Raw genomic sequence first — 24392 nt, forward strand, 5'->3', positions numbered from 1 at the left:
CTCCTTCCTGTGAGTTTCTGCAGAGATGTGGCAAGCCCCTTGCAAGGGCTGGGGAAGCATAAACACAGACGCTCCCTGCATCTATATAAACACGTACAACCTTGCATAAAATTGCTCGTTAGCACTGATCCATGCCTGGCGTCAGTCTGTGTTGCAGGAAAACGAAGCGTCGTACACAACTGTGATCAAAATGAATGTTGTCATCTCCACTATTTTTTTTTTTTTTGAACGATAGCAAGACAGTGTCTGGCAGACAAAGGCACTGGATGAGAGCTGAAAATAGGTGATGATGGCAGCAGGGATTTTTAATTGGCCAGAAGAGACCATGAAGACCTGGAAGCTGAGGCTCGGGCCAAGGCTGGGAGGGGTGTGTGCGCTGCCCACGTGGGACTCTGCTCCAGGCAGAGCCGGGCCAGTTTCAAGATTAGGATGGAAAACGAAACCACCCACCACCACGAGCTGGAGGAACCCGGGTGTTATTTCTGCAGTTCTTGTATCATACAATTCAATTAAAAATATCCCCATCCGCCACAGAGTTATTTTCGTTAGTCAGAACTCATAACATGCCTAACAAAGGTCAGGGCCTTCCACAAAAGGGTGGCGTGGCCAACAAAACAAAGCTGGAGGAGGCTGACACAGGAGGGCCTGCCGGGGTCCCTGGTGACGACAGAGCAACGAAGGAAATCCCGTTTGAGGGCCTCAGAGGGGGATGGCTGCCGACGCGCCTTGAACCTGCCCACAAATCGGGAGTTGGTGAGGAGGCTGAGGCCACTTTCCTTTCGCTGGGCTGGCAGCCCCACCTGGTGGTTTTCAAACTGGAGGGCTCACCAGAACCACCTTGCAGGCTGATCAGCAAGCAGGAGGCCGGGCACCACCCCCAGGTTTCTGGTTCCGGGGCTCTGGGTTACAGTCTGAGAATTGACATTGCTAACAAGTTCTCAGGGGCTGCTGCTGTTCGAGACCCATGCTCTATGCTGATGACAGGGCTGGGTCAGGGGGGTCAGGCCCTTGGTGTCAGGCACCCTTGGGATTGAATCTTAGGCTTCCCTGGTAGCTCAGTTGGTAAAGAATCCATCTGCAATGCTAGAGATCCCAGTTCAATTCCTGGGTTGGGAACATCCCCTGGAGAAGGGATACGCTACCCACTCCAGTCTTCTTGGGCTTCCCTTGTGGCTCAGCTGGTAAAGAATCTGCCTGCAATTCGGGAGACCTGGGTTCAGTCCCTTAGTCGGGAAGATCCCCTTGAGGAGGGCATAGCAACCCAGTCCAGTATTCTTGCCTGGAGAATCCCCATGGACAGAGGAGCCTGGTAGGCTATAGTCCAAGGGGTCACAAAGAGTTGGATACTACTGAGCAAATTTCACTTCACTTCACTTCTACCATATAACTATTAGGTTCTAGTCACTTAGCCTCACTGGGCCTCACTTTTCTCATCTCTAGAATGGAGCTGACCCTGTAACCCCTGTTACAGGTAATCCCTGTAACCTACCAGTGGGCAGGTGGGGTTATGGGTTTTAGAAGAGACGATGTATATAAAGCTCTCAGTTATAACAGAGTATAAGAAACAAAGAGTTCCCAACTTGCAGTTGCCAAGGGGTGGGGGAGGGAGGGATAGACTGGGAGTTTAGGGTTGGTAGTCACGACTATTACATTTAGAATGGATAACCAACAAAGTCCTACTGAATAGCACAGGGAATTATACTCAATATCCCATGACAAACCATAATGGAAAAGAATATATAAAAGAATGTCTATATTACTGAGTCACTTTGCTGTACAGCAAAGATTGGTACAACATTGTAAATCAACTATACTTCAATAAAAATATACATGTGTGTGTATGTGTTTAGTTGCTCAGTCGTATCCGGCTCTCTGTGACCCCATGGACTGTAGCCCGCCAGGCTCCTCTGTCCATGGGATTTCCCAGGCAAGAATACTGGAGTGGGTTGCCATGCCCTCCTCCAGGGGATCTTCTCAACCCAGGGATCGAACCCAGGTCTCCCCCATAGCAGGCAGTTTCTTTGCCATCTGAGCCACCAGGGAAGCCTATATATGTATATATACATCTGGTGACTCAGACGGTTTATGTATATAAACACAAATACATTTTTAAAAAGGAAATGAGAGTTCTAGTTAGGGACCAAATCAGAGCTGATGTGCCTGGTGGTTAAGCAGATCTGAAGTTTCTACTAGCAGAGCTATAAACACCCTTGCCATCATCACCAATTAACTCTGCCTGAAAGTCCATCACCAGATCCATCAACTGTTTACAACATAGTCCGTCAGACAGAGGAAACCAAGTCAGCTCAGACCAATGGAGGTTTGTGGACCAGTTCCTCAGCTCTGCTTTCTTCCTAGATGAGAGGGCCAGGGCCAGCAAATAAAGGTGCATCGGGGATGGGAGGGGCTTCTCAGGGGCGCTAGTGGTAAAGAACCCACCTGCCAATGCAGGAAGCACAAGAGACGTGGGTTTGATCCAGGGTCTGGAAGATCCCCTGGAAGAGAGCATGGCAACCCACTCCAGTGTTCTTGCCTGGAGAACACCATGTACAGAGGATCTGGCAGGCTACAGTCCACGGGGTCACATGGAGTTGAACACATGAGCGACTTAGCACATACACGGGCAGAGCACCTGATTTTGGTCGGGGCACTAGATGTTTCTTCTCTCAGCCCTCAGCTCCTGCCCGGGGAAAATGAGGGGGCTGGACTAACTGACCGTCCAAGGTGTTTCTCAGCACCACCACTCACAACTGGGGTCTGACATGCGTGGTAGAGACATCTGGACCAGATGCCTGTTGGGATGAAGCAGAAGGCAGGAAGGTGCAGAGCTAAGGGCTCGGGCTGTGGACCATTCTGCCCGGCTTCAGATCTCAGCAACTGCTCAGCTTTGTGGGCAAGCAACCCACCTTCTCTGGTTCCTTCACTGGGTGCAGACTCCAGCATTCGCTTCACAGCGCTGCTGGGAAGAAAAAACGTGGCTCTGCATATAAGGCTCTTGGAACCATGCCTGCTGGCACATGATATACACTTGGCACACGTGAGCTGCCCACTCACTCACAGACGGCCCTCCCGAGAAACCCTAGAATGCCCTTCCAGGAAGTCCCCTTGCACTGAGCGGCCAGTGTCAGCCACCCCTGAGTTATCACACAGGATTGAGAGAGACCCCTCCAGAGCTAGGACCAGAGGGCTCAGGAAAGGAGTTGGCGCTGGGTTTATTTACTTTGGTATAAAAGCCCAATCTCCATGTACCCATGACCAAGCCAAAGGGAGTCTCAACTCTGGACGTGGAGTTCATCCCACTCTTGAACTTGGAGTTCCAGAGTTCCAGAGTCTCCATGTACAGGAGTGAGTGATTCTGAAATGCCAGTGACTGTTAACTGTTAAGGAGAATCTCTCATCCGTGTGTGCGTGTGTGTGTGTGTGTGTGTATGTGTGTAGGCAAGGGTGGAGGAAAGGGCACTGGAGAGGTGAGGGCTCAAGGTCATAAAACCCCAAGACACCCCTGTTAGAAGAGACCTTCTCCTTCCATCCCTCTGAGTGGGGGCAGCACCAAGTTTTCAGAGCCGCGTCTGCCCCTGGCCTCTCTCCATCCCCCTCTAGACCCACCAGGGTGGGCATGGGTGCCAGCCTGCTCTCCCCTCGCCTGTGGATCTCCTCAGGAGCAAGACAACCCCCATCAGAAGCTACATACAGACAACGCCCAGGACCTTCTGGAGTCAGTCCTTCCCAGCGAAGAGAGGCCAGCGCCTTCCAGCCTGTTGAGTTTGACAGACAATCTGTCTTCATTTCTGAGTGTCCCCAAGAAGAACAAATCTGTTACATGCTGGCCAACACATTTCCACGGAAATGAAATAATGAAATCTGACTGAAACGTCCTACTCCAGTATCTAACAGAGAATGGAGCAGGCGCAGTGCAAGAAGGAATCCCCCGGGGAAACTTTTTCTCCCACCCTGCCCCCCGGGACTGCTCAACCCCCATACTGCTCCCCCTGCATCTCCGTGGGAAGGACAGATGCCGTCCACGTGCACAGCGATCACGCGGGCCAGGAGGGAGGCCGCGGAGAACCCACACGCAACAGCCCCCAATCCGCTTCAAACCTGGCCTTCAAACCTGCTGAAGCGAACACTTCAGGAAGGAAATAGAGCAGAGCCAAATTTCCCAGCCATGTGAAAACGGAGAGGGAAGCATTTTCAGCCCCCCAAGAATTCCGACCCCCACTGCCCTCCGGGTCCCACTGCCCTTCCTCCTCAACACCAGAGGGGGGCTTCCTCCAGGCTCGGGGTGGCCCCTCCCTTCCCCAGCCGTGGTACTGAGACCTGCCCTGAGGAGTCTGAGTTTCCCTGTGTTAGGGGAGGGGCCGTGGGGGAGTAGGGGTCGAGGAGGTCTAATGCCCTGGGCTTCTTTTTATGCCCTGTGGTTTTAAATAGAAAATACAGTAACAGAAATAGCTGACATTTTAAAAGAATTTACTAAGCATCAGGCACCAAGTTAAGCACTTCATATCCATTTTAAAATTTAATTCATATGACTGGTTCTATTATCCCCATTTGACAAATGACAAACTTGAGGCTGGTTTTTCCTAAAAAAAAAAAAAAAGAGAGAGAGAGCCAAAAACCAAAGCCTTCCCAGGTAAACACGGGAATGGACATGGCCCTCTGAACTCAGAATGCCTTCTATTATTATTCAGTAAAGCCTGGTTGGACACATTCCTTCTTGGAATGGGGCTTCCACAGACTAGCACAGAAAGGGATGAAAAGAAAGGTCAGCTTTTAACAGCACCAAGGGCCTAATTCTGGAGGCAAATATCAGCACCTCTGTGATGCTCAAATGCAGATCAGCGTCAGGGGCAGATTCTATCTGGTACGGCCCCTCCTCTCACCCTGTCTGCCCTCCTCCCAGGCCCTCTGCCTCACCGCCTCTCCCTTTCCTGTCTGGCTGTATCTTGGAGAGTGCGGTGGCTTGGGCTGTCTCAGTCTCCAAAGGGAGGGGTGATTTATGTCTTTTATTCAGCAAACAGCTTTGTACGGAATGGATGCGATGGGCTGAATGTCACGGGTGGGGGCAGGGAGCAGTGCGGAATCCCAGTGAAGCCTTCCCGGCCAGGACAAAACCAAAACGGCACTGGGTGGGGAGAAGGAAGGGGCAGGGGATGCTGGCTTGAGCGGCAGGGAGATGCCAGAACTCCCCGTGCCTGGCTGCCCCGCCACTGCCTGCCTCTTCCTGCCTCTCTGTCCTCTCCGGGCACCTCGCAGGGGACAAACCAGGCATCTGGGTGATGCAGACTTGGGGGAGGAGCTGCCACGTGCAGGCTGAATGTGCCAGGGCCCTGGAGCCCAGGGCCTGCGTGGCTGCAGAACAAAGCACGTGAGGTGGGGGGCATTCACTGGGGCAGAATCTGGGCTTGGCTCTGCTCTCCATCCTCCCCAAGCCCACAGTGCCCACTGGAGGCTCCTGGGCCCCTCGCCTCTCTTTCCACATTCCTCCTCTCATCTCTCCCTGTTGACCCCTGGGTCTGTATCTTCTCTGAAGCCATTCCTGTTCCTTCACCTTTCTATACACACACACACACACACACACATACATACACACATGGGATACCCAGCTCAGCCCTGGTTCCCTACATACAGTAGGCACTCAATATTTGGTGAATGAGTGGTGAATGGCCATCCTGTTCCCCTGAGTGCCCCTCTGGGTGGCTGTGGCATGGTGACAAAGCACACTTTAGGGCAGAAGATTTTGCATGATGCCAAGGTGTTACAAGCGCACTAAGGATTGGGGGAAATGATAGATTCACCGGCGGTGTTTGGAGGGACCCGAACTCACACAGCCCAGCCCACTCTCTTTGCAGGTGAGGAAGCTGAGGCCTGGAGCAGAAGTGACGTGCAAAAGCTCTAGAGCCTGTTCGAAGCAGAGCAGGAGTCAGAGCTGGCCTCTCAGGTCAAGCCACTTCTCTCTCCCCACTGCCCCATCATCTAAGCCTGAGCCCATCCAGCCGCCAGCCCAGTCTCCAGCCCTGTGCCCCTCCCGCATAGCAGCTGGTCTGAGTCTCCAGCCCACACACTTGGTCTCCCGGGGAGGATGGGCAATTAAGTTTTCCATGTGCTGCTCAGCACAACCTGGGCTGGAGAAAAACCATGTGTTCCCTGAAGTGCAGGCCGGGGATGCTGGGGTAGGGGGGGAGGGGGATGGGAAGCAGGTTGGAATTCTGGGGCCAGGCCGCATGAGAACTGGAAAAGTGGAAGAGAGCAGACGAGGCAGTCAGGGCCTGGAAGTGAAGCTGCCACCGCTGCCCCAGAGTAGAGGAACAAAGCCGGGTCGCCCCCCGGATCGTGGGGCAGCTGGAAAGAATGAAGCCATCAGATGTAGCAGCTCCACTTGCTCATCGGTGGGAAGGGGACAAAGGCAAATGAAAATGCTGGAGAGATGAACCAGAAGAAAAATAGGAGAGGAAAGTGACAGGAACTGGCTCTTTCTCCTCTTGCACAGTTCCTCAAAGCGTCCCCTGAGGGGGAAGGGAAGCACGTGCATTTGTGGGTTTGGGCACCAGGAGGGACAACCAACTGTCCAAAGCCACTGAGTCAGAGACAGGAGAGGGCCATCAGGGATCTCAAGGTCCCTCAGATGGGTCCCACTTCCCTCTCTTCTGACTGCACTCAGGTAACAACTACCCCATCATGGATTTAGGAAGGTGAAAGGGATTCCTAAGGACAGCTGACCTCCCCTCGTAGCCCAACCCCTCCACTCTCTGGGTATGGAAACACAGGCCATGGCTGGAGGGCAGGGGCTGTCCCAAGACACAGCACCAAGGCTGTTCCACAAACAGAAGGCAAGTCGGGACTTCCCTGGGGGTCCAGTGGCTAAGACTCGGAGCCCCCAGTGCAGAGAGCCAGGGTTCGACTAGATTCCATATGCTGCAACTAAGAGTTCACATGAAATGAAGTGAAGTGAAAGTCGCTCACTTGTGTCCGACTCTTTGCAACCCCATGGACTATACATACATAGAATTCTCCAGGCCAGAATACTGGAGTGGATAGCCTTTCCTTTCTCCAGGGGATCTTCCCAAGCCAGGGATCGAACCCAGGTCTACTGCATTGCAGGCAGATTCTTTACCAGCTGAGCCACCAGGGAAGCCCAAGAGTTCTCATGCCAAAACTAAAGATCTTGCATGCCACGACTAAGATCCAGCACAGCCAAATAAATAAATGTTTCTAAAAAAATAAAAAGAAGAAGCAGGTCTCTAGCTCCCACCCCAGGGATACTGACAGTGACCCTCTTGCTTCTAAACCTGGAGCAGGAGCCCTAGCCCTCTGTGGTGGGCCTTTGCTGCTCCAAGCGCAAGTACAGAAGGAGGGGGTTCTCCCAGGACCCCTGGGGAAACACTTCTGCTGAGTGTGCCCAAGGACAAGGAGGTGGGAGAGAAGCGGGGAGGGCTCCCTACAGAGGGGTGACTTTGGAGAGAAAGTGAGCTCAGGGAGCCAGCAGAAGAGAGGAGGAACATGGAGAGAGTCAGGAGGGGAGGTAGGGGTCCGGGGCAGACTTCACAGGGCCTCACCCCCTCTTTGGAGAGGCGAGGTGACTCCAAGGTCTGCTCCTGAGCCCCAGGGAATCTGCCCCTTCCATGAGGCTCACCTACTTACCCACAGCATCACACCCATGAAGTTGAGCTCAAACCAAGGCAGCCCCCTCGCTCTCCCTCCCCCTAAATACCTCATCTATTGGACTTTAAAATGATTTTTTGATTGTGTGATCTTGGTGGTCAATCTATCTTTACGCAATCTTAGTTTCTGGTGGCTCAGTGGTAAAGAATCTGCCTGCCAAGCAGAAGACGTTGGTTCGATCCCTGGTTTGGGAAGATCCCCTGGAGAAGAAAATGACAACCCACTCCAGTATTCTTGCCTGGAAAATCCCATGGACAGAGGAGGCTGGCAGGCTACAGTCCGTGGGATCTCAAAAGAGTTGGGCATGACTTAGCGACTACACAACATCAAACGTACTTTCTGGCTCTAAAAACCCTAACCCCTTCCTTTCCTGCCTCATGGTTCCTCCACGATATGAAGCGGACGCTCAGGGGCTGGGGGACTGGACAGGCAGCAGGTGATGCTGAGGGGTCAGTCCCCCAGGAGGAGATGGCCCCAGCACTGACACAGCCCTCTTTCAGTTTCACTCTCTTGCCTTTTGGTCTCCCTGGACTATTTCTGTGCTAGCCCCACCCCCAGCCCCATCCTCATCCCCAGTGCCTGTGGGAGGAGCACCCTGGCTCAGTAAGTGGCAGAATAACTGGAGAGGAAGCAGGTAATTGGCTAAGGATCATGGGGCGCCTGGCTCTTTTGACCAATCAGGAAGCCCCTAGGACTGGAGCCAGGACTTCTGGGAATCCACCCAGATTTCAGAGGTCCTGTCTTGCCCTGTGTCCTTCCCTAGCTGAGGTCCCAGGCCATCCAGGAGATCCTGGAGTGTAGGGTGGGCTAGGAGGGCGGGGCAGAGCCCGGAGGCGGGCACTCACTCAAGCACATCGCGGTTGAACTGCTTCTTGCTGTTGCCCAGGAACTCCCCGATCATCTGGCGGCTCAGGCCCTTACGCTGGAGCAGGAAATGGGCCACTCCAATGGGGGTGTCGGGGATGAAGCCTCGAGAGATCAAGAACTGGATGCCCTTGTCTGGGTTTCTGGGGTGGGGTGGGGAAAAGAAGTAGAGAGTGAGGCAAGACAATCCGTGACTCCTTTCCTCCCTTTCTTCCAGCCCAGGGAACCCACAGAAGTGCCCGGAGGTCCCCAGGTGGAATTCCCAGGAAATGCCACTATTCCTTCTGCTGCAGAGGGCCTCCCTTTCTGAAGGCTCTCTTCGCGCATGCTTCTGAACTCCCCACCCAGGACAGACGATGGTGCGGGGCTGGGGAGGGCTGGTCAAAGTGGGCTCCAGAGCAGGTGGAGGGGCATCCTTTCTGTCTTCAAGCCTCAGTCCCACTGGATCCGATCTTCAGGCCCCCAAGCCCTCCTCCCACCTGTATCCTGCTTTCTCTACTCAGGATCCACGCTGGAACCGGGAGGAGGGTGGACTGGGACACGGAGGTGGAATCTCTTACCACATCCCTCTTCCCTGTGCATTGTAGACACAAGAAAGACCCTGCTCCCCAGGGATTACTTTCCCAGGCTGGAGTCTCTGTGCGTGGGTGTGGGTGTGGGTGTGGGTGCTGGAATTTAAGGTAAATGTGCTCCCAGCCTGGTTTGCAAATCCCTGCTGCTCCCTGAGCTGGGTCTTACTGGTCCAGGAGAAGATAAGGACAGAAATAGAGGGTAAGCCTTTAGACCCGTTTATAGCAGGCTGACATTTTCAGGACAACCAAGCATGTGACTGTTTTTCTAGCAACTCACGTTTATTGAATTTTACAAAAGTATCAGCCCACGACATACTGAGTAAAAACCCAAGCTGATCCTTCAGTACACATCATTTGAGAAGCACTGCCTAGCTGGGTCCAGGCATCTGTGTGGGCCTGGGGAGGCAGGGCTGAGGCTACCCTCATCCTGGTGGCTTCCTGATATAGAAGAAAGAGCACTGGGCTGGGAATCAAGCAGATATGACTTCACCCAGCTATTCCACTTACTAGCAGCTTCACAGCACTCAGCTCACCTCACTGTGCGAGCCCTATTCCTGTTCTATAAAATGACATAATAATGCTCTCTCTAAAAATTTTAAGTTTGCAAACATTTTATCTCAGGCAAGCTACTGAATATAAGCTTGAGGCCAGAGGATGTGTGTTGCTCATCTATGTGGTTTCTGGACTGAGCACTCCAAAAATCGTCATGGAATGAGTAAACGAACACACAGGTGAATGGTTTCTGCTTAGTCCTCACTGATAAGTGGGAGAGATGCTGTGTTTTCTGGTTCAGGTCTATGAAGGAAGGGGTGAGTGAGGGTGGAGATGCGTAGGTATACTTGAAATCTCCCTAGGACGGGTGTGTGCGTTTCCTCTGCTTGCCACCAGCTGTATACCTCTTGGTAGCAAGGAAAGTCTGGCTGGAGGCTCTGAGCTACCGCGGTCATTCATCTCTGTGTCCACACCCCTGCTCTCTTCTGCTCCACTTCCACTTGCATCACACTCCCCGCCTGGCCCCCACCACCCCTCTCCTGTTCCTTGCACTAGGTCTCTGCTCCCCTGACCTTTCCTCTTTTCATCACTGTCTCTCTTCTCCCATCATCAATCCCATGGGGCTGATGTTCCCCGTTTTCCCCAACTTCATGTCCCACCTGAGGGATTCGTGCTCCATCCTTGCATTATTTACCTAACGCTGCATTTTCTTGTAAATATCTCACTTTTCAAAGCCTTGCTTCTTCCAGCAGTACTAGTGGTTAAAGCATAGGTTTGAGGTGTTTTAGCCCTAGTCCTTAAAGTAAATTCATACCAATTAAAAATAAAATGTGTGTCCCCACACAGTATCTCAAGGAGCAGGTGTGGTCCCCAGGCCCCCAGGGGAGGCCCCTGGGTCCATGCGGTCCATTTCCATTCCCAGGAACCTTGCTCATCGGTAAGTGCAGCTGCCCCCTTTCCCCCCTCCATCCTCCACCCCGACTTACATGTTGAAGAGGTTGAGGCCAATGCGGTACAGCCGCTTGCGCAGGGTGTCGGTGGACAGCGTGGGTGACTTGCAGCTCGCGGGGTTCTCGCAGTGGTAGCGTGGCAAGCTCAGGATCATGGCCTGCAGGGCCTCCTTGGAGGCCGAGGCCGACGCTTCGGAGCCCGACTTGGCTGATTTGGTGGACGTGCTGCTGCTGCTCAGCTGCTCCGAGTTGTCCCCGGCCTCGAGTTCGGCCTCGGTCTCTTTCGCCGCCTCCTCGGTCTCCTCCTCTTCTTCCTCCTCTACCGCTGGCCCCGCGGCCATCGGCGAGCTGGCGCTCAGGGCCCCGCCAGCCTCCACCTCTGCGCTCCGGTCCTCAGCCGGCGCGATCCCCTGGCCGGCACTGGGGGCCTCGGGGCCCTCCGGGGCCTCCTGTGCTCTGGCCTGGCCCTCCTCAGCCTTAACCACCGCGGAATCTGCGGGGACAGGGGCCGTCTGCGCACCCAGGCAGTTGGCCACCGACAGGGCCGTGGAGGAGGAGACAGAGATGTTCTGGCTGGCGATCTGCACTGTGACGTCCCGGAAGGCCATCATGAGGGTGCTGCCGTGGCCCTGGGGCGGACTGGGGGGCTCAGTGGGCTCAGCCCCGGCCCCCGGGGAGGCGCCCTCGGGCTCCCGCGCCTCGCCCTCCAGGCCCGGCGGTCCCGCGCCCGCGCGCAGCGCCCGGTGGATCTGGTAAGCGCCGCTCTCCTGCAGGGAGCACATGGTCTTGAGGCTCCAGGTGCTGAGGGCGTCGTCGATGGACTTGGCCAGGGATTGCACCTGCTCGGTGAAAGAGTCCTCCAGCTCGGTGAGCGTGCCCGCAAAGGTGGGCGGCAGGGAGGGCGAGCGCACCAGTGGCAGCCCCGCGAGGCTGCAGCCCTCCAGCAGCGCCCTCTCGGCCGCCAAGCTCTCCGCCGTGGGCGCGCGCGCCTTGCGCAGGGAGATGCGCCGCGGCAGGCGGCTTTCCAGGAGAGAGTTTCGGATCTTCTCGAAGTTCTTGCTGAGCTGGTACTGGCGGAAGGCGGTTTGGATGGTGCAAGCGGCGCGCCGGGACACCAGGTGGCCCCCGTATTTGTGTTCTAGCATTTCAATCTGCAGTGAGGACAGAGAGGCGTGGGATCTCAGTTAGGGAAGGGATGTGACAACGCTTTCAGAGACCAGGGCAGGGGGTGACCCGGCTGACCCTTGGCGGGGGCCTGGGACGACACAACTAGGCCGGCACTGAGGGGCCAAAGTCTGAAAACTCTGCGATGGCCTCAAATGCCAGGTTGCTGCCAAGACTCCTAAAGGTGTGGCCTGGAGGTTTGGATTCTGGGGTTGGGGATACCCACCCAAGGGTGGGGCAGTTGCCAATGGTAGTAGGTGATTTTCATATATGGAAGTATTTATTTCTGAAATGCGTGGTATCTTGAATTTGTATTAAAATATTTCATCAAAAAAGTAGAAGGGTTAGAGGAAACAATATTAATTGAAACTGGGTGATGGTTAAATGGGAGTTTATTATGCTATTCTTTCTACTTTTGCATATATTTTAAATAATAGAAAAATGAAGATTAAATAGAAAGAGTAAAAAACATTGCTGCTACTCCTGTTCACCTGCTTTCTTTCTTGGTATTCATGTCACGAATTGGGGTCGTTTCCTGTTTCTGGGAGCCACATAAGAGTTGGGTTTGGAGTTTGATTATCTCTGTGTTCCCAGTACCGAGCCCAAGGGCTGGCATGTGATAGAGCTCAGTAAATGTGAATTTAGTAAAAAGACAGATGGGTGATGGATGGATATTTCAACAGTGGGAGATCCTCCAGCTACCATGTTCTTCAATTCAACTCACCTCTGTTCCCAACAATGGGAACTGTTCCGATCGGGGCAGGGCTTGGTGGGACTGATGGGGAGGTGGGGTAGGGGGTGCTGCCTCATTTGGGTGGATCCGAACCCAGGAAAACTTCAGGCACTGGCCAGTCTGTCCTTCCTCCTCTCCCCTCAGCTCTCTCCCCACTCTGGTCTTTTCTCTCCTTGGGTGGCTAAGCACTGACTTTTCCTCCCTTATCAAAAATCTCTCCGGGGAAACGACTAAAAAAACATTCTCTCTGAGGTGTGAATGACCAAGAGGGGTTAGCAGTGGTTCTTCCTGGACACTTTTTGCATTTAAACAACACACAAAGACCAGACAAAGGGGCGGGCAAAATGGCAGCACTGTGGCGGGTTCCATCGGTTCTTAGGGAAGCTTAGGACGTGAGAAAGTGTTCCTGGGCTCTGAAACTGTGTCCTGCTGCTAGTCACGCGCCGTACACTCCACTTACAGAGTGACATTCCTGAACTGAGAATCACGACTGGTGGCTGGGATCAACAGCTCAAGGCAAGACCATTAGCCCTTCAACCTCCCCCAGGATCACAGAGGAGTGCGGTACGGACAGAAAGGCCAAACTCCATCCCCCAGGACATGGAACCCTTCGACCTGCTTCCTAATCTCACCATAACGTTCCTCTCTCAGGCTGACGATCTCACCATCTCTTGCCTTCTTTGTAAGCTTTCTTCATCCACTAGTCCCTTCTACTTGCATTTCCAGCCTCCAGCCCAGCACTGGGCCCTTTCCACCAGCCTACAGACCCTCCTAAGTCTCCCAGACTGGATCATGACTCTGCTTGACTCCCCTGTTCGGGGCACTAGCCCACTCTCTATTTTCTACTAAACCTACAGGCAGACTCCTCTACCTCCTGTGCCTCAATCTGCGAGCGAATGCCGAACCACCGGCCAGCCCCGTGTGCCCCGACTCCTTGCAGCTGCCTCTTGCTCCCACCAGACTTCTGATTCTCCAAAGGATCACCTCAAAATGAACTTTAATCACTAAATCCCATGCTCAACTCCCTCGCTCCCCAATTTTCCTGCAGCTTTGATACTTTATCCTTGAAACTCTGTCCTCAGCCTTCACGACCCAGTCTATCTTGGTTTTCCTGTCTCCGTACAACTCCTGGATCCTATATTCTGACCACAGGGTCTCTAACCATGCTAGTGACGAGTCATTGGGTGCCCTCTTCCATTCTCCAGGCACATCTTCATGATTTTCCTATGCTGGACATCTTCCTGACTTCCATGTGGGAAGTCTTTAGAGCAGCCTTGTTAGCTGATAATTAACAGCTAATGAAGAGGGAACTGTCTAGGGAACAGCCTTCATGGCAACTCTATATAGATATCTCTGGGGCTAATATCCTCTCACCTCTTGTTTGAGAACCTTGTCTTCTTCCATCGTAACTTCACTGCACTGTGATAGGTGAACAAGCAAGCCCAGGAAACACCCAGCCCAGATCCACCTCTTCCCTGCTGGCTGACCTTGGACACGTTTCTTAACATCTCTGAATCTGTTTTCTTGTCTGTTAAATGAAGATAATCCTGCCGACTCTGTGATTTCATTCTGTGGTGAGAATTCTTATTTCACATGGTACTTGACACACAGTAGGTCAAAGCTCAATAAGTGGTAGCAATTTGATGGTGAAGTGTTGATTCCATGACTTTCAAATCTCCATGCCTAGACTCAACTCATGGAGAAGGCAATGGTACCCCACTCCACTACTCTTGCCTGGAAACTCCCATGGACAGAGGAGCCTGGTAGGCTGCAGTCCGTGGGGTCTCGAAGAGTTGGACATGACTGAGTGACTTCACTTTCACTTTTCACTTTCATGCTTTGGAGAAGGAAATGGCAACCCACTCCAGTGTCCTTGCCTGGAGGATCCCAGGGATGGCAGGGCCTGGTGGGCGGCCGTCTATGGGGCCGCACAGAGTTGGACACGACTGAGGCGACTTAGTAGCAGCAGTAGACTCAACTCAAGACCTACATTTCCAACAGCCCACTGCTCCCTTTCCCTGAAAGGAACCAGCTCTCAGTGATATCCTTAGTCACGTCCAGCACCCCAGCTCCAAGGCTGTCCAGTCTGGGGACCTGGCACTTGTCCCTGGGTCCCCCTTTGCATCTGGGTCCCCCTGTGCATCTGTCAAGCGCAAAGTCCTATAGCGCCACCCCTCCATACCTTCTGCCATCACTCTGAACTTTCCACCTGACTGTCCTACGTGGGGCGCTTTGGACTCCCCCCTTGGATACTCTGGCAGCCCCCGGTTGCTTCCCTGCTTCCTCCTCCAGCACCATCCACCTTGCATTACATCCCCCTGAGCAGTGTACTCAGAGAGCAGGGTAAACACAGGTCTTCCAGTCGCTGGAGATCCTTGCCCTAAATAAATATAAACACCCTGTTCTAGGGTGTCTGGGGCTCAGCAGCCTGGCCCCGCCCACCCCGGCCCCTCCTACTACAGGAGGTCCACTGCTCACATGCCAGCCCCACCTCCTGCCCCTGCCCGCACCCCCACATACTGGGCTTTCCTGCCCCAGCACTTGCTCAGCCTCCCCACCTCCACAGCCCCCTACAACCCCCAACCCCCCACACCCCTCCCCACACTGTCACCCCTCTTCACCCTCAGCTCCCACCCTCGCCCTCTCCTCCAGGCAAAAAACGTTCGCCCTTTCTTTCAGTGTCCCTCCCCCAGGACGCCTCCCAGTCCCCCAACCAGAACGGGTCTCCCTGCCCTGAGTCCCCTGGAGAAGGTTGCCTCCTGCTTCTCTGACACTCAGTTTCCTCACTAATCTTGGTGGTGCTCGTCTAACTCAGGCTCCCGCCCTCCCCTCCCTCCCCCAGACCCCTCCTAGAGCAGAAACTCCTGGAGGCCCAGATGTGTCCTCATTCTCTCCACTGGTGGCCTCAGCCCAGAGCCTGGCCCGGAGCCACTGCTCGTGCTGGCCTCCAAATTCAGTCCCAGAATCATCACTTTTTGTTCGCATCATGTCATATAGCTGGCTTCCCCTCACCCCAGCCTCATGCCTGCTGCCCACCCCGGCCCCCCACCCCATGCCTGCTGCCCGCCCCGGCCCCCCGCCCCTACAGGCAGGACACCATTCTCTGTGGCACCGCCATCCTGACCTGTGACTGGGGCTTCATTGGTGTTTGCACCCTGAACTGAACTCAACCAGGGGAGTGCAGTGCAGGCTGTCTTCTAGATCTGGGATCGGAGCCAAAGTCTGCACCACTGCAGCCCCTGCCCCGTATGTGTTCCCCTCCCCCATACCCACAGGCCTGGGGGACACTCCAGTGCCCCTCAACAGCAGCAGCGCCCCAGCCAGGCCCTCTCACCTGGAGTTTTGGACTGGCTGATGGAGCAGGCCAGGCAGGTTGGTGAACTAGGAGAATAAGGATTGTCCAGGATCCCTTCCAGCCCCAAAACTACAGGATGTGAGTGACTCGTGAGGACCACAGGGGCAGAATGCTAAATCCCAGATCTCAAAAAAACCTGAGATGGAGTCAGGCCCTGAGCCAGGCTTCATGACCTCTCCATCCCCTTCAGGTCACTGAGCTGGTACCTCCCCTCTTCATCTTCTGAGCATCTTCTCACGCCAGGTGCTGTGTCGGGCACCAGGGATATAATGATGGACATCTTTGCCCTGCCTTCAAGGAGAAGTCAAGTAAACAGGGATGGTGATCCAGGGCTGGAGGGCAATGTCAGGGAGCACCTGAGTGCCATGGGAACACTGAGAAGGGGCCTCCTCCATAGCCTTGGGAGAGCTGCGGTGGAGAAGGAAGGCACAGGGAAGTTCTAAAGGAAGAGAAGGAGTGAGTATGGACCAGTGCAGGAGACGGGGGCCGGGCACAGAAATGCTAGCAATTGAGGCAAAGGGCTATATGCAGCAACCAAGGCCCAGAGAAGGGAAGGAACTTGTCTAAGGTCACACAGTCCATCTGCAGAAGAGAGACCTGTGGAGTTCCATCTTTTGTAAACATATGCCATGTTTTCAGTCACTCTGCCCAACTCCTCGATCGCTTTTTGCTAGTAATCTTGCCTGGAGAATCCCACAGACAGAGGAGCCTGGAGGGCTACAGTCCATGGGGTCACAAAGAGCCAGACACAACTGAGCGACTAACACTCCCACCCCTAGCCTGTGCTTGGCCTGGAGGGTTCCCTGGGCCAGAGGAGGGGGGCTATTCCCCAGGACAGGAGGACCTGGCTGCACCCCTACCAGCCCTCATCTTTCCTGCCCACTTCTGCCCTCCTGACACGCAAGCCCATCTACTAGAACTACACCCACGTGAAAAAGGTCCACGGTGCCTGTTAGAACCCCGCACGACTCTCCATAGCCCCTAGTCAGTGAGAATTAAACTAATTCCCTGCCCAGGCCAAGGCACGAGTTTCTTTTGGTGTTACTAACAGGCCACTGCTTCAGTTGAATGGTAATCTCTTCGGAGAGCAGGGAGGGACCATGTTTTTCTTTTGGGTATCCCACTTCCTCATTGCTTTGCTCATCAGAGTTATTTAAAAATATTCACTCGATGAGCTCTTACTCTGTCCAAGACCCTCTGCTGGATGCTGGGCGATGGGTGCACAGATGAACAGGAGATGGTCTCTGTCCTCAGGGAACGGAGAGGACGCTCTCATATGGCCAGCTGACCATCCCATCACACCGTGCCGCTCCAGACAGGCTGCCTCCCGGCCTCTGCTTGGGGATTCCTTACCCCAGAAGCAGGACCTGCTACATTTTCAGCAGCTCTTATTGTTAGTTAATAAAAAAAAAAAAAAAAAGCAATAGAAAAGAAAATAAAACCTTCCTCTCCTTTAAGTTTAATGCACTAGTACCACTATTTTTATTTTGTTTTTTAGAAAACTTTTTATTTTTGGTCCTTGCATGTGGGATCACAGTTCCCTGGGGATCAAACCCATGCCCCCTGCATTGGAAGCAGGGAGTCTTAAAGGCTGGACTGCCAGGCAAGCACCACTATTTTTACCTGGAATGATAGAAACTAATCTGATCCACCCAATTCACATTCAGCTCTTCCATGTTTAAAACTCATCTTCATGTCTACAACTTCCCCATATGACCCTGTGAATGGGTGTGTGCTAAGTCACTTCAGTCATGTCCGACTCTTTGCGACTGTAGCCCCATGGACTGTAGCCCCCAGGTCCTCTGTCCTTCGGATTCTCCAGGCAAGAATACTGGAGTGAGTTGCCATGTCTTTCTCCATCATATGACCCCAGCCAATCTATTTTCTTTTTTAGAAGAACCTCAGAACCTCAGGGTTCTCTTTGTTGCCTCTTAGAAGAGGCCTTGGAACCAGACAGCCTGACCAGTACCCAGTGGGGCCCCAGGCAGCTGCCTCCTTTCTGTTGTTCAGTTGCTCAGTTGTGTCTGACTCAGCGACCACATGGACTGCAGCACTCCAGGCTCCTCTCACTGGGGGTTTTATCTACACGTCTGTGAAGGCCTCTGGGCCCACTTCTCTGGCAGCGGCTTCACTGGCTGTTGATTTATCTTGAGCTTGTAGTCAGCTCAAGCCCTAAGGCCTCTCGCCCAGGACCAAGCCTGCTCATTTTGTAATAGTGCTGTGGAATTTTCAAAGCTAAGAACAGAACTTGAGATTTTTCCCTCTTTCACTTTACATTTTCCATTTAACCACATTTCTGTCCTAATTAGATTTTTTTTTAATCTGGGATTCTGTTGTCAAGGTATTAGGTGTCCCCTTTCGGCTTTGCATCAGTCCCTTTTCAGAATGGTTGAACAGGGCAGTCCCTACTCAATCACCTTGGAATTGGTGCTGATAAAAAAACCATTGTTTTCTATAATTCCATTTGAGAACAACCCACCTGACTATATTGTCAACTAACCCACTTCCTATCCCGTCCACATAGATATCACAGGAGATTTTGTCAAACACCTTACTAAAAGCCCTGTGGTGCATCGTGGGCAGCTGGCCCCTGACCCAGGGTAACAGCTTGGCATCCATGCTCAAAGGAAGGGATGTGTCTGGCGGGGCTCAACTGGGCTCAACCCAGTCTTAGTGACTTCTCTACTAGCTTCGCTTCCTAATCCGTCCATCAGGTTAAGGAATGGTTCTTTAGAACCTACACATTTTAGAGCTAGAAGGGACATCAGTGATGATTCAAGGTGTAATTCCCAGTTTTGCTGATGAGGAAACGAATACCCAGAGTGCTTAACTGGTGTTTCCCAAAGTCACAGAGGAACTGGAGCAAGGACCCACAGTGAATCCCACACGTGTGGCTCCAAGCTCAATGTTCTTCCTCAAAAACGCTAAGTCACAAAGTCTGTGTCTAAGCATGTTCACACACACACACACATATCTCCTTTCAGGTCTCTTAATTTTCCACCAAAACAACTGTGCCATTGTCATTTGGGGGGTGTCGACGGGGACACTATTTTTCTTGCTGCTTCACAGAACAGAAGATGGAGACCCAGAACCCCTCAGTGAAGTTTGTTTTCCAACAGGGGGCTTTCGTTGTTCAGTGGCTAAGTCCTGTCCGACTCTGCGATCCCACAAACTGCAGCACGCCAGGCAGCCCTGGTCCTTCACGTGGACTCTCCCAATCTGGGCTAATCCCGGGAATCTTTAGTCTACCTGGAGGGCACCACTGTCTTCAAACCTCTTTGGAGCCTGTGTGTGCCTGAGCAGGGCGCTCGCCCCTTGAGTGGGCAGGTAGGCTGGGCATCTCTTTGGAGCAGGATTGGAGGTGGGGGCTTCACCTGCCTGGAAGTATGTGGGCCACTGGGCTTTCTGCAGTGGTAAGAGGGGCAGAGCCCTGGACACACCGCCTGTGGGCTTGGCACTGCACGGGTGACCCCTGCCGCTGGCAAGGCTGGCTGCAGGAAGAGCTGGCTGTAGGGAGGGGCAGTTACCCCTTTCAGCTGGGAGAACTAGCGGCCAAGAGGTGGGCCTGCCCCACAGGCGGCCCAGACAGGGACATCCCTGGGACCCTGGACAGCGCCCGAGTCAGGGCCCTTCACCACCCTTCCCGCCCGCCTCGGAGGCCCTGGGTACCTGTTTATTCTTTAGGTCAAGGGAGATTTCGTAATCGGAGGCGGCAGGGGCGCGGGAGCAGAGCGCCGTCGCCAGGGCAGGCTGCTGCCGGCCAGGGGAGGCCGCGCGGTGGGGGCCGGCCCGCGGGGAGGCGCCCCCCGCCCCCGGCCGCTCCTCCTCCTCCTGCAGCTGCTGGGCTTGAGCCTTCCGGGCATGGGCACTGGGTCTGCCGGCCGCCGCCGCCGCCACGGAGTCCTCCGTGCCCCCACCGGCCTGGGCGCAGGCGCCGTCACTGCGAACGAAAGGCAACGGAGCTCGGTTGGGGGGGGCGGGGTGCGTGTGGGTACGGGGAGGGGGCTGGGGCCCTCGGGTAGCTATGGGCCTGTGGAGGGGCTGGTGGGGGCCTCCTGCTGTCTTCATTAGGGTGGGGCTATCTTGGTGTGCAAGAACTCCAGGCCAGGAGGAAAGCCTGAGCTTGGGGAGGGTCCCCGAGGGGCAGAGGGAGGGGCTCAGGAACTTGCTTAGACGTAATATGTGTGCCGTGTTGTGCTTAGTCGCTCAGTCATGTCCGACTCTTTGTGACCCACGGACCGTACTGGCCAGGCTCCTCTGTCCTTGGGGATTCTCTAGGCAAGAAGACTGGAGTAGGTTGCCATGCCCTCCTCCAGGGGATCTTCCCAACCCAGGGATCGAACCCAGGTCTCCCGCATTGCAGGCAGATTCTTTACTGTCTGAGTCACCAGAGAAGCCCTAGGGTAGACTACCCGGGTTCCGATCTGGGTCCTGTCTCTTATTAGCTGTTACTTAACAGCTAAGCGGGTTACTTAACCTCACTTTTCTCTGTTTCCCCATCTATAAATTGTTGTTCAGTCACTCAGTTGTGTCCCACTCTTTGCGGCCCCATGGACTGCAGCCTGCCCAGCTTCCCTGTCCTCCACTATCTCCCGGAGCTTACTCAAACACAAGTCCATTGAGTCTGTGATGCCATCCAACCATCTCATCCTCTGTCATCCCCTTCTCTTGCCTTCCATCTTTCCCAGCATCGAGGTCTTTTCCAATGAGTCTGCTCTTCGCATCAGGTATAAAATGGGAATAATAATAGAACCTACCTCACTGGGATGTTTGGAAGGCTTAAGTAAGTTACAGAGTTCTTAAGGCAGGGTCTGGCTCCTGCTGCCTGCTCAGTGTGTGTTAACTACCATAGTTATCAGTGGTCTGCTTACTGGCCAGTGGCTTAAGTAGCTGAGAGGAAGCTGACCCCCACTGAACCAGGTCCGTCTTTTAGACGGCCGATGTGAGGCTGGGGGAGGAGTTGACGCTTCTAGATGAAGTCGCTGCCCCTCCCCAGCCCCTCTCTCTCTGGTGGAACCAGGGACAGGAGCCACAGCTGCTGCCCACATGCCCGCCTCTGAGATGACACTCAGGCTGCTCCCCTCCCCGGCCAGCCTCCGAGTTCTGCCCCTTCCCCAGGCCCCGCACTGAGCCCTCTCCAGCATGAAGCCTTCCTGGTGGTTCCAGCTTCCAGCCTCCATCTGCGAGGACCCCAGAGGGTCACCACCTGCATCACAGAGGAGCATCTCGGCTCACGGTGAGGGCTCCAATGCAGCCCCCTCCCTTGTGGCTTTGGTCAAGTTGCTTTTTCTCTGAGCCCTGGTTTCCCCATCAGTACATGGGAGGCGCTGGTACCTGCCCTACAGGGTCCCTGGGAGGTGGAAAGGAATCAGCACGTTGAGGGCTTCGTGCAGCACCTGGTACGGACTGAGTGCTCCAGAAATGTTAACTTCTCTTTCCCCATCTCTCCACCTGACCCCCGATTTCCCACAAGCCTGAGGCTTGTACTCTATTTGATCCCCTTCTCCCCAGTTGGTGCTGAGCAAACAATGAGGGCTCCACAAAAACTTGAAGGATGAATTGAAGAGAACCCAAGACCCCTGACACAGCCTCTGTGGTGGACAGGTACCCTAGGTTATCTAGCCCATCTTTCTCATCTCCCTTTTTCACAGATGAGGAGTGGGGGCCCAGGGAGGTGGGCTGGCTCTGGTTGGAGGGCCAGGCAACCTTGGGATTTATTTCTTCCAAGGCTTTGTCCCTCCTAAGATGCCCCAAGTCGTGCCAGAGCAACTGCTTCTGCCTAACTTTAAAGCCTCCTAGTGCTAAAATAACCAAGGGTAAAGAGTCCATCTTCATTCAAGTCCTCCCAGCACTCCCCTGCACCCCACCCCCTCCCTCAAACACAAATAAAGAAGAGTTCACTGGCTTCCCTAGCAACAAGGAGCCTGACTCCTTGCCTCTGCATAATTCTTTGCTTCGTCATTTTTCCTGTGGCCACCAATCAAGCTATATAGTTGGATGAGCTCTAAGTATTGGGTTTTTTCACTGGTATCACCAGGAAGTTCTTTGTAAGGTCTAACTTCAACTTTTCTTGAGATAGAACACGCCCATTCTTCCCGAATGGTCACGTGTGCTGTGCTGTGCTTTGTCGCTCAGTCGTGTCAGACTCTTTGTGACCCCAAGGACTGTAGCCTGCCAGGCTCCTCTGTCCGTGGGATTCTCCAGGCAAGAATACTGGAGTGGGTTGCCATGCCCTCCTCCAGGGGATCTTCCTGACCTAGGAATCAAACCAGGGTCTCCTGCATTGCAGGTGGATTCTTTACCAACTGAGCTACCAGGGAAGCCCCAGGGTCACATGGAAAAGCCCCAGAGTCACTTTCCTCCCTAGCACAACCTGCCTCCAGGGGGCAGAATGCGCTCTCACTCTGGACTCTGGACTGTCCTTGGTGGTGATGCCCAAGGCTTCTTCACCCCAGGTTTTCAAGATGCATGACATTAGGCCTATAAGCATCCAGGGGCCGAGGCCACCCATGGAGGTTTTTCCACACAGGAGACCATAAGATTTGAGTATGGGATGTGAAAGTCTTTGAGAACTTGGGGAACCAAGCAGCTCCTCAGAGGAACACTCCACGCCCAGAGGACCAGAATGATCTGTGTGTTGAAGCTCTGCACCGCATCAGGGGAGGGTCACTCATGTGGGGCGCTGGCTTGTGCTTAGAGGGCCTCTAGGTGCCCAGTGCACATGCCTGGTCCTGGCACATCTAGGATTCCTCGAGGTTCCAGCAACCACCCAGCTGTCCGTCGTCTCGGCTACCAGAGTTGGCTTCCTAAAGTGCAGATGCTCAAAACCCAGAAGTGACTTTCTGGTACTGCCAGATATAGTTCAAGGGCATTCGTGATTTCACCCAAATCTCCTTGTCCATACCCATCTCTGGGAGTAACCTGGCCACTCTATCCACTGAGTGTTAGTTGCTCAATGTTAGTTTGACTCTTTGCAACCCTATGAATTATAGCCTGCCAGGCTCCTCTGTCTATGAGATTCTCCAGGCAAGAATACTAGAGTGGGTAGCCATTCCCTTCTCCAGGGGATCCTCCCAAACCAGGGATAACCCAGGTCTCCTGCATTGCAGGCAGATTCTTTACCATCTGAGTCACCTGGAAACTTTCCTCAAATCTGCTGTACCCACTCAGACCACCATGCCTGTACCGTCATTTCCTCCTGCCAAGGTAATGGCACCCCACTCCAGTACCCTTGCCTGGAAAATCCCATGGACAGAGGAGCCTGGTAGGCTGCAGTCCATGGGGTCTCTAAGTCGGACACGACTGAGCAACTTCACTTTCACTTTTCACTTTCATGCATTGGAGAAGGAAATGGCAACCCACTCCAGTGTTCTTGCCTGGAGAATCCCAGGGACGGGGGAGCCTGGTGGGCTGCCGTCTGTGGGGTCGCACAGAGTCGGACACGACTGAAGCGACTTAGCAGCAGCAAAATGCCTTATCCTTTCTCTGCCTTGATAGCTCTTTCAGAATTCACTCATTGTTCCAGGAAAAGTCCGCCCTCCAGTGTGCTCCACTGGTTCTTGGCACTTGCCTCTATTTCATAACTGACCACTCTACCTAAATTATTCACTGATGTGTCTCTCTCCTCCACCAGACAGTGCCATGCACAGCTTTTTATCATAGGTGCTTATCACCTAGGCTGGCTTATAAGACATGTTTAGGAAATGTTAAATGGATAGAGGGATGGAGGGGTGGATGGGTGGATGGATGGATGGAGGGATAAATGGATGGGTGAATGGATAGCATTTAATCTCTCACCCTTTCCCAAGAGCAGAGATACTGTGGTGAGCTTGGTGATACAGCCCCAGACCCTTCTTCAAGGACTGATTTCCTGTCCAGCCCTGGGGCTGCTACTGAAGCTTGCCTTCAGCTGTCAGCTCCCCCAGCTCCTTCTGGGACTGTCTGAGCTGCAATGAGCTCCTGGGCCCAAAGTCATGTTTTCCCCAGGGCAGTCTACATCCAGTGGCCGACAGTGGTTATAAAGGTTCAGTCATGTGATCCAGTCTGGATCTGAGAGGTCATGCTCCCTGCAGAGCTCGTGATGGGATTAGCCCAGGCTCCTAGTGGACGTCTGTCACAGGTTAACCTCTCCCTGCCCCGCGCTACGCTCCTGCCCTCCCCCGAGGCGTGTTGACCCTAAGCATCCTCTAGTCAACATCCAGCACACTAGACTCAGAGTTTTTTCCCAGAGACACCAATGAGCGATGAGCACCCAACCAGCAATGGGCACCCAGCTTCTCTTTTTCCTTCCTTTTCCTTGTCAGCCACGATTACCCTGGTATCCCTGCTCCCAGGCCTGTAAAACTTTTCTGGGCTCCAGACACCTTCAATAAAGACTCTGGGCTCTCTTCCCAGAAAACGGGTGTGCTTTCATATGTGCCGAGTCCTACCTCCACACTCAGAGGCTTTACAGGCTCCGTGGATCGGGCTGAAAGCACTCTTCTGGGGGGATGGTCATGGGTTTCATCCATGTGCTGAGGACTGTGCCAAGCACTGAGGGCTGGCTCCAAGAGCTGTAGGCAGCTCAGCTCTGGTCATACAGAAAGAAAATGTCAGGGTTCACA

At 53.8% G+C, this 24392-nt stretch overlaps 1 protein-coding gene across 9 annotated transcripts in view; it reads right to left on the reverse strand.

Annotated features, from left to right (window-relative positions):
• IQSEC3 (IQ motif and Sec7 domain 3) overlaps positions 1-24392 on the reverse strand; it is a 92072-nt gene that overhangs the window by 22663 nt on the left and 45017 nt on the right. For all 9 annotated transcript variants that reach the window (XM_027541015.1, XM_027541014.1, XM_027541016.1 and 6 more), the window contains exons 3-5: positions 19459-19729; positions 10574-11688; positions 8505-8666 (exon numbers count right to left, since the gene is read on the reverse strand). In XM_027541015.1, coding sequence (XP_027396816.1) covers positions 8505-8666; positions 10574-11688; positions 19459-19729 — 1548 coding nt within the window. The remainder of the gene's footprint in view (positions 1-8504; positions 8667-10573; positions 11689-19458; positions 19730-24392) is intronic.

The sequence above is a fragment of the Bos indicus x Bos taurus genome, chromosome 5, assembly GCF_003369695.1.
Source record: "Bos indicus x Bos taurus breed Angus x Brahman F1 hybrid chromosome 5, Bos_hybrid_MaternalHap_v2.0, whole genome shotgun sequence".
Classification (NCBI taxonomy): Eukaryota; Metazoa; Chordata; class Mammalia; order Artiodactyla; family Bovidae; genus Bos; species Bos indicus x Bos taurus.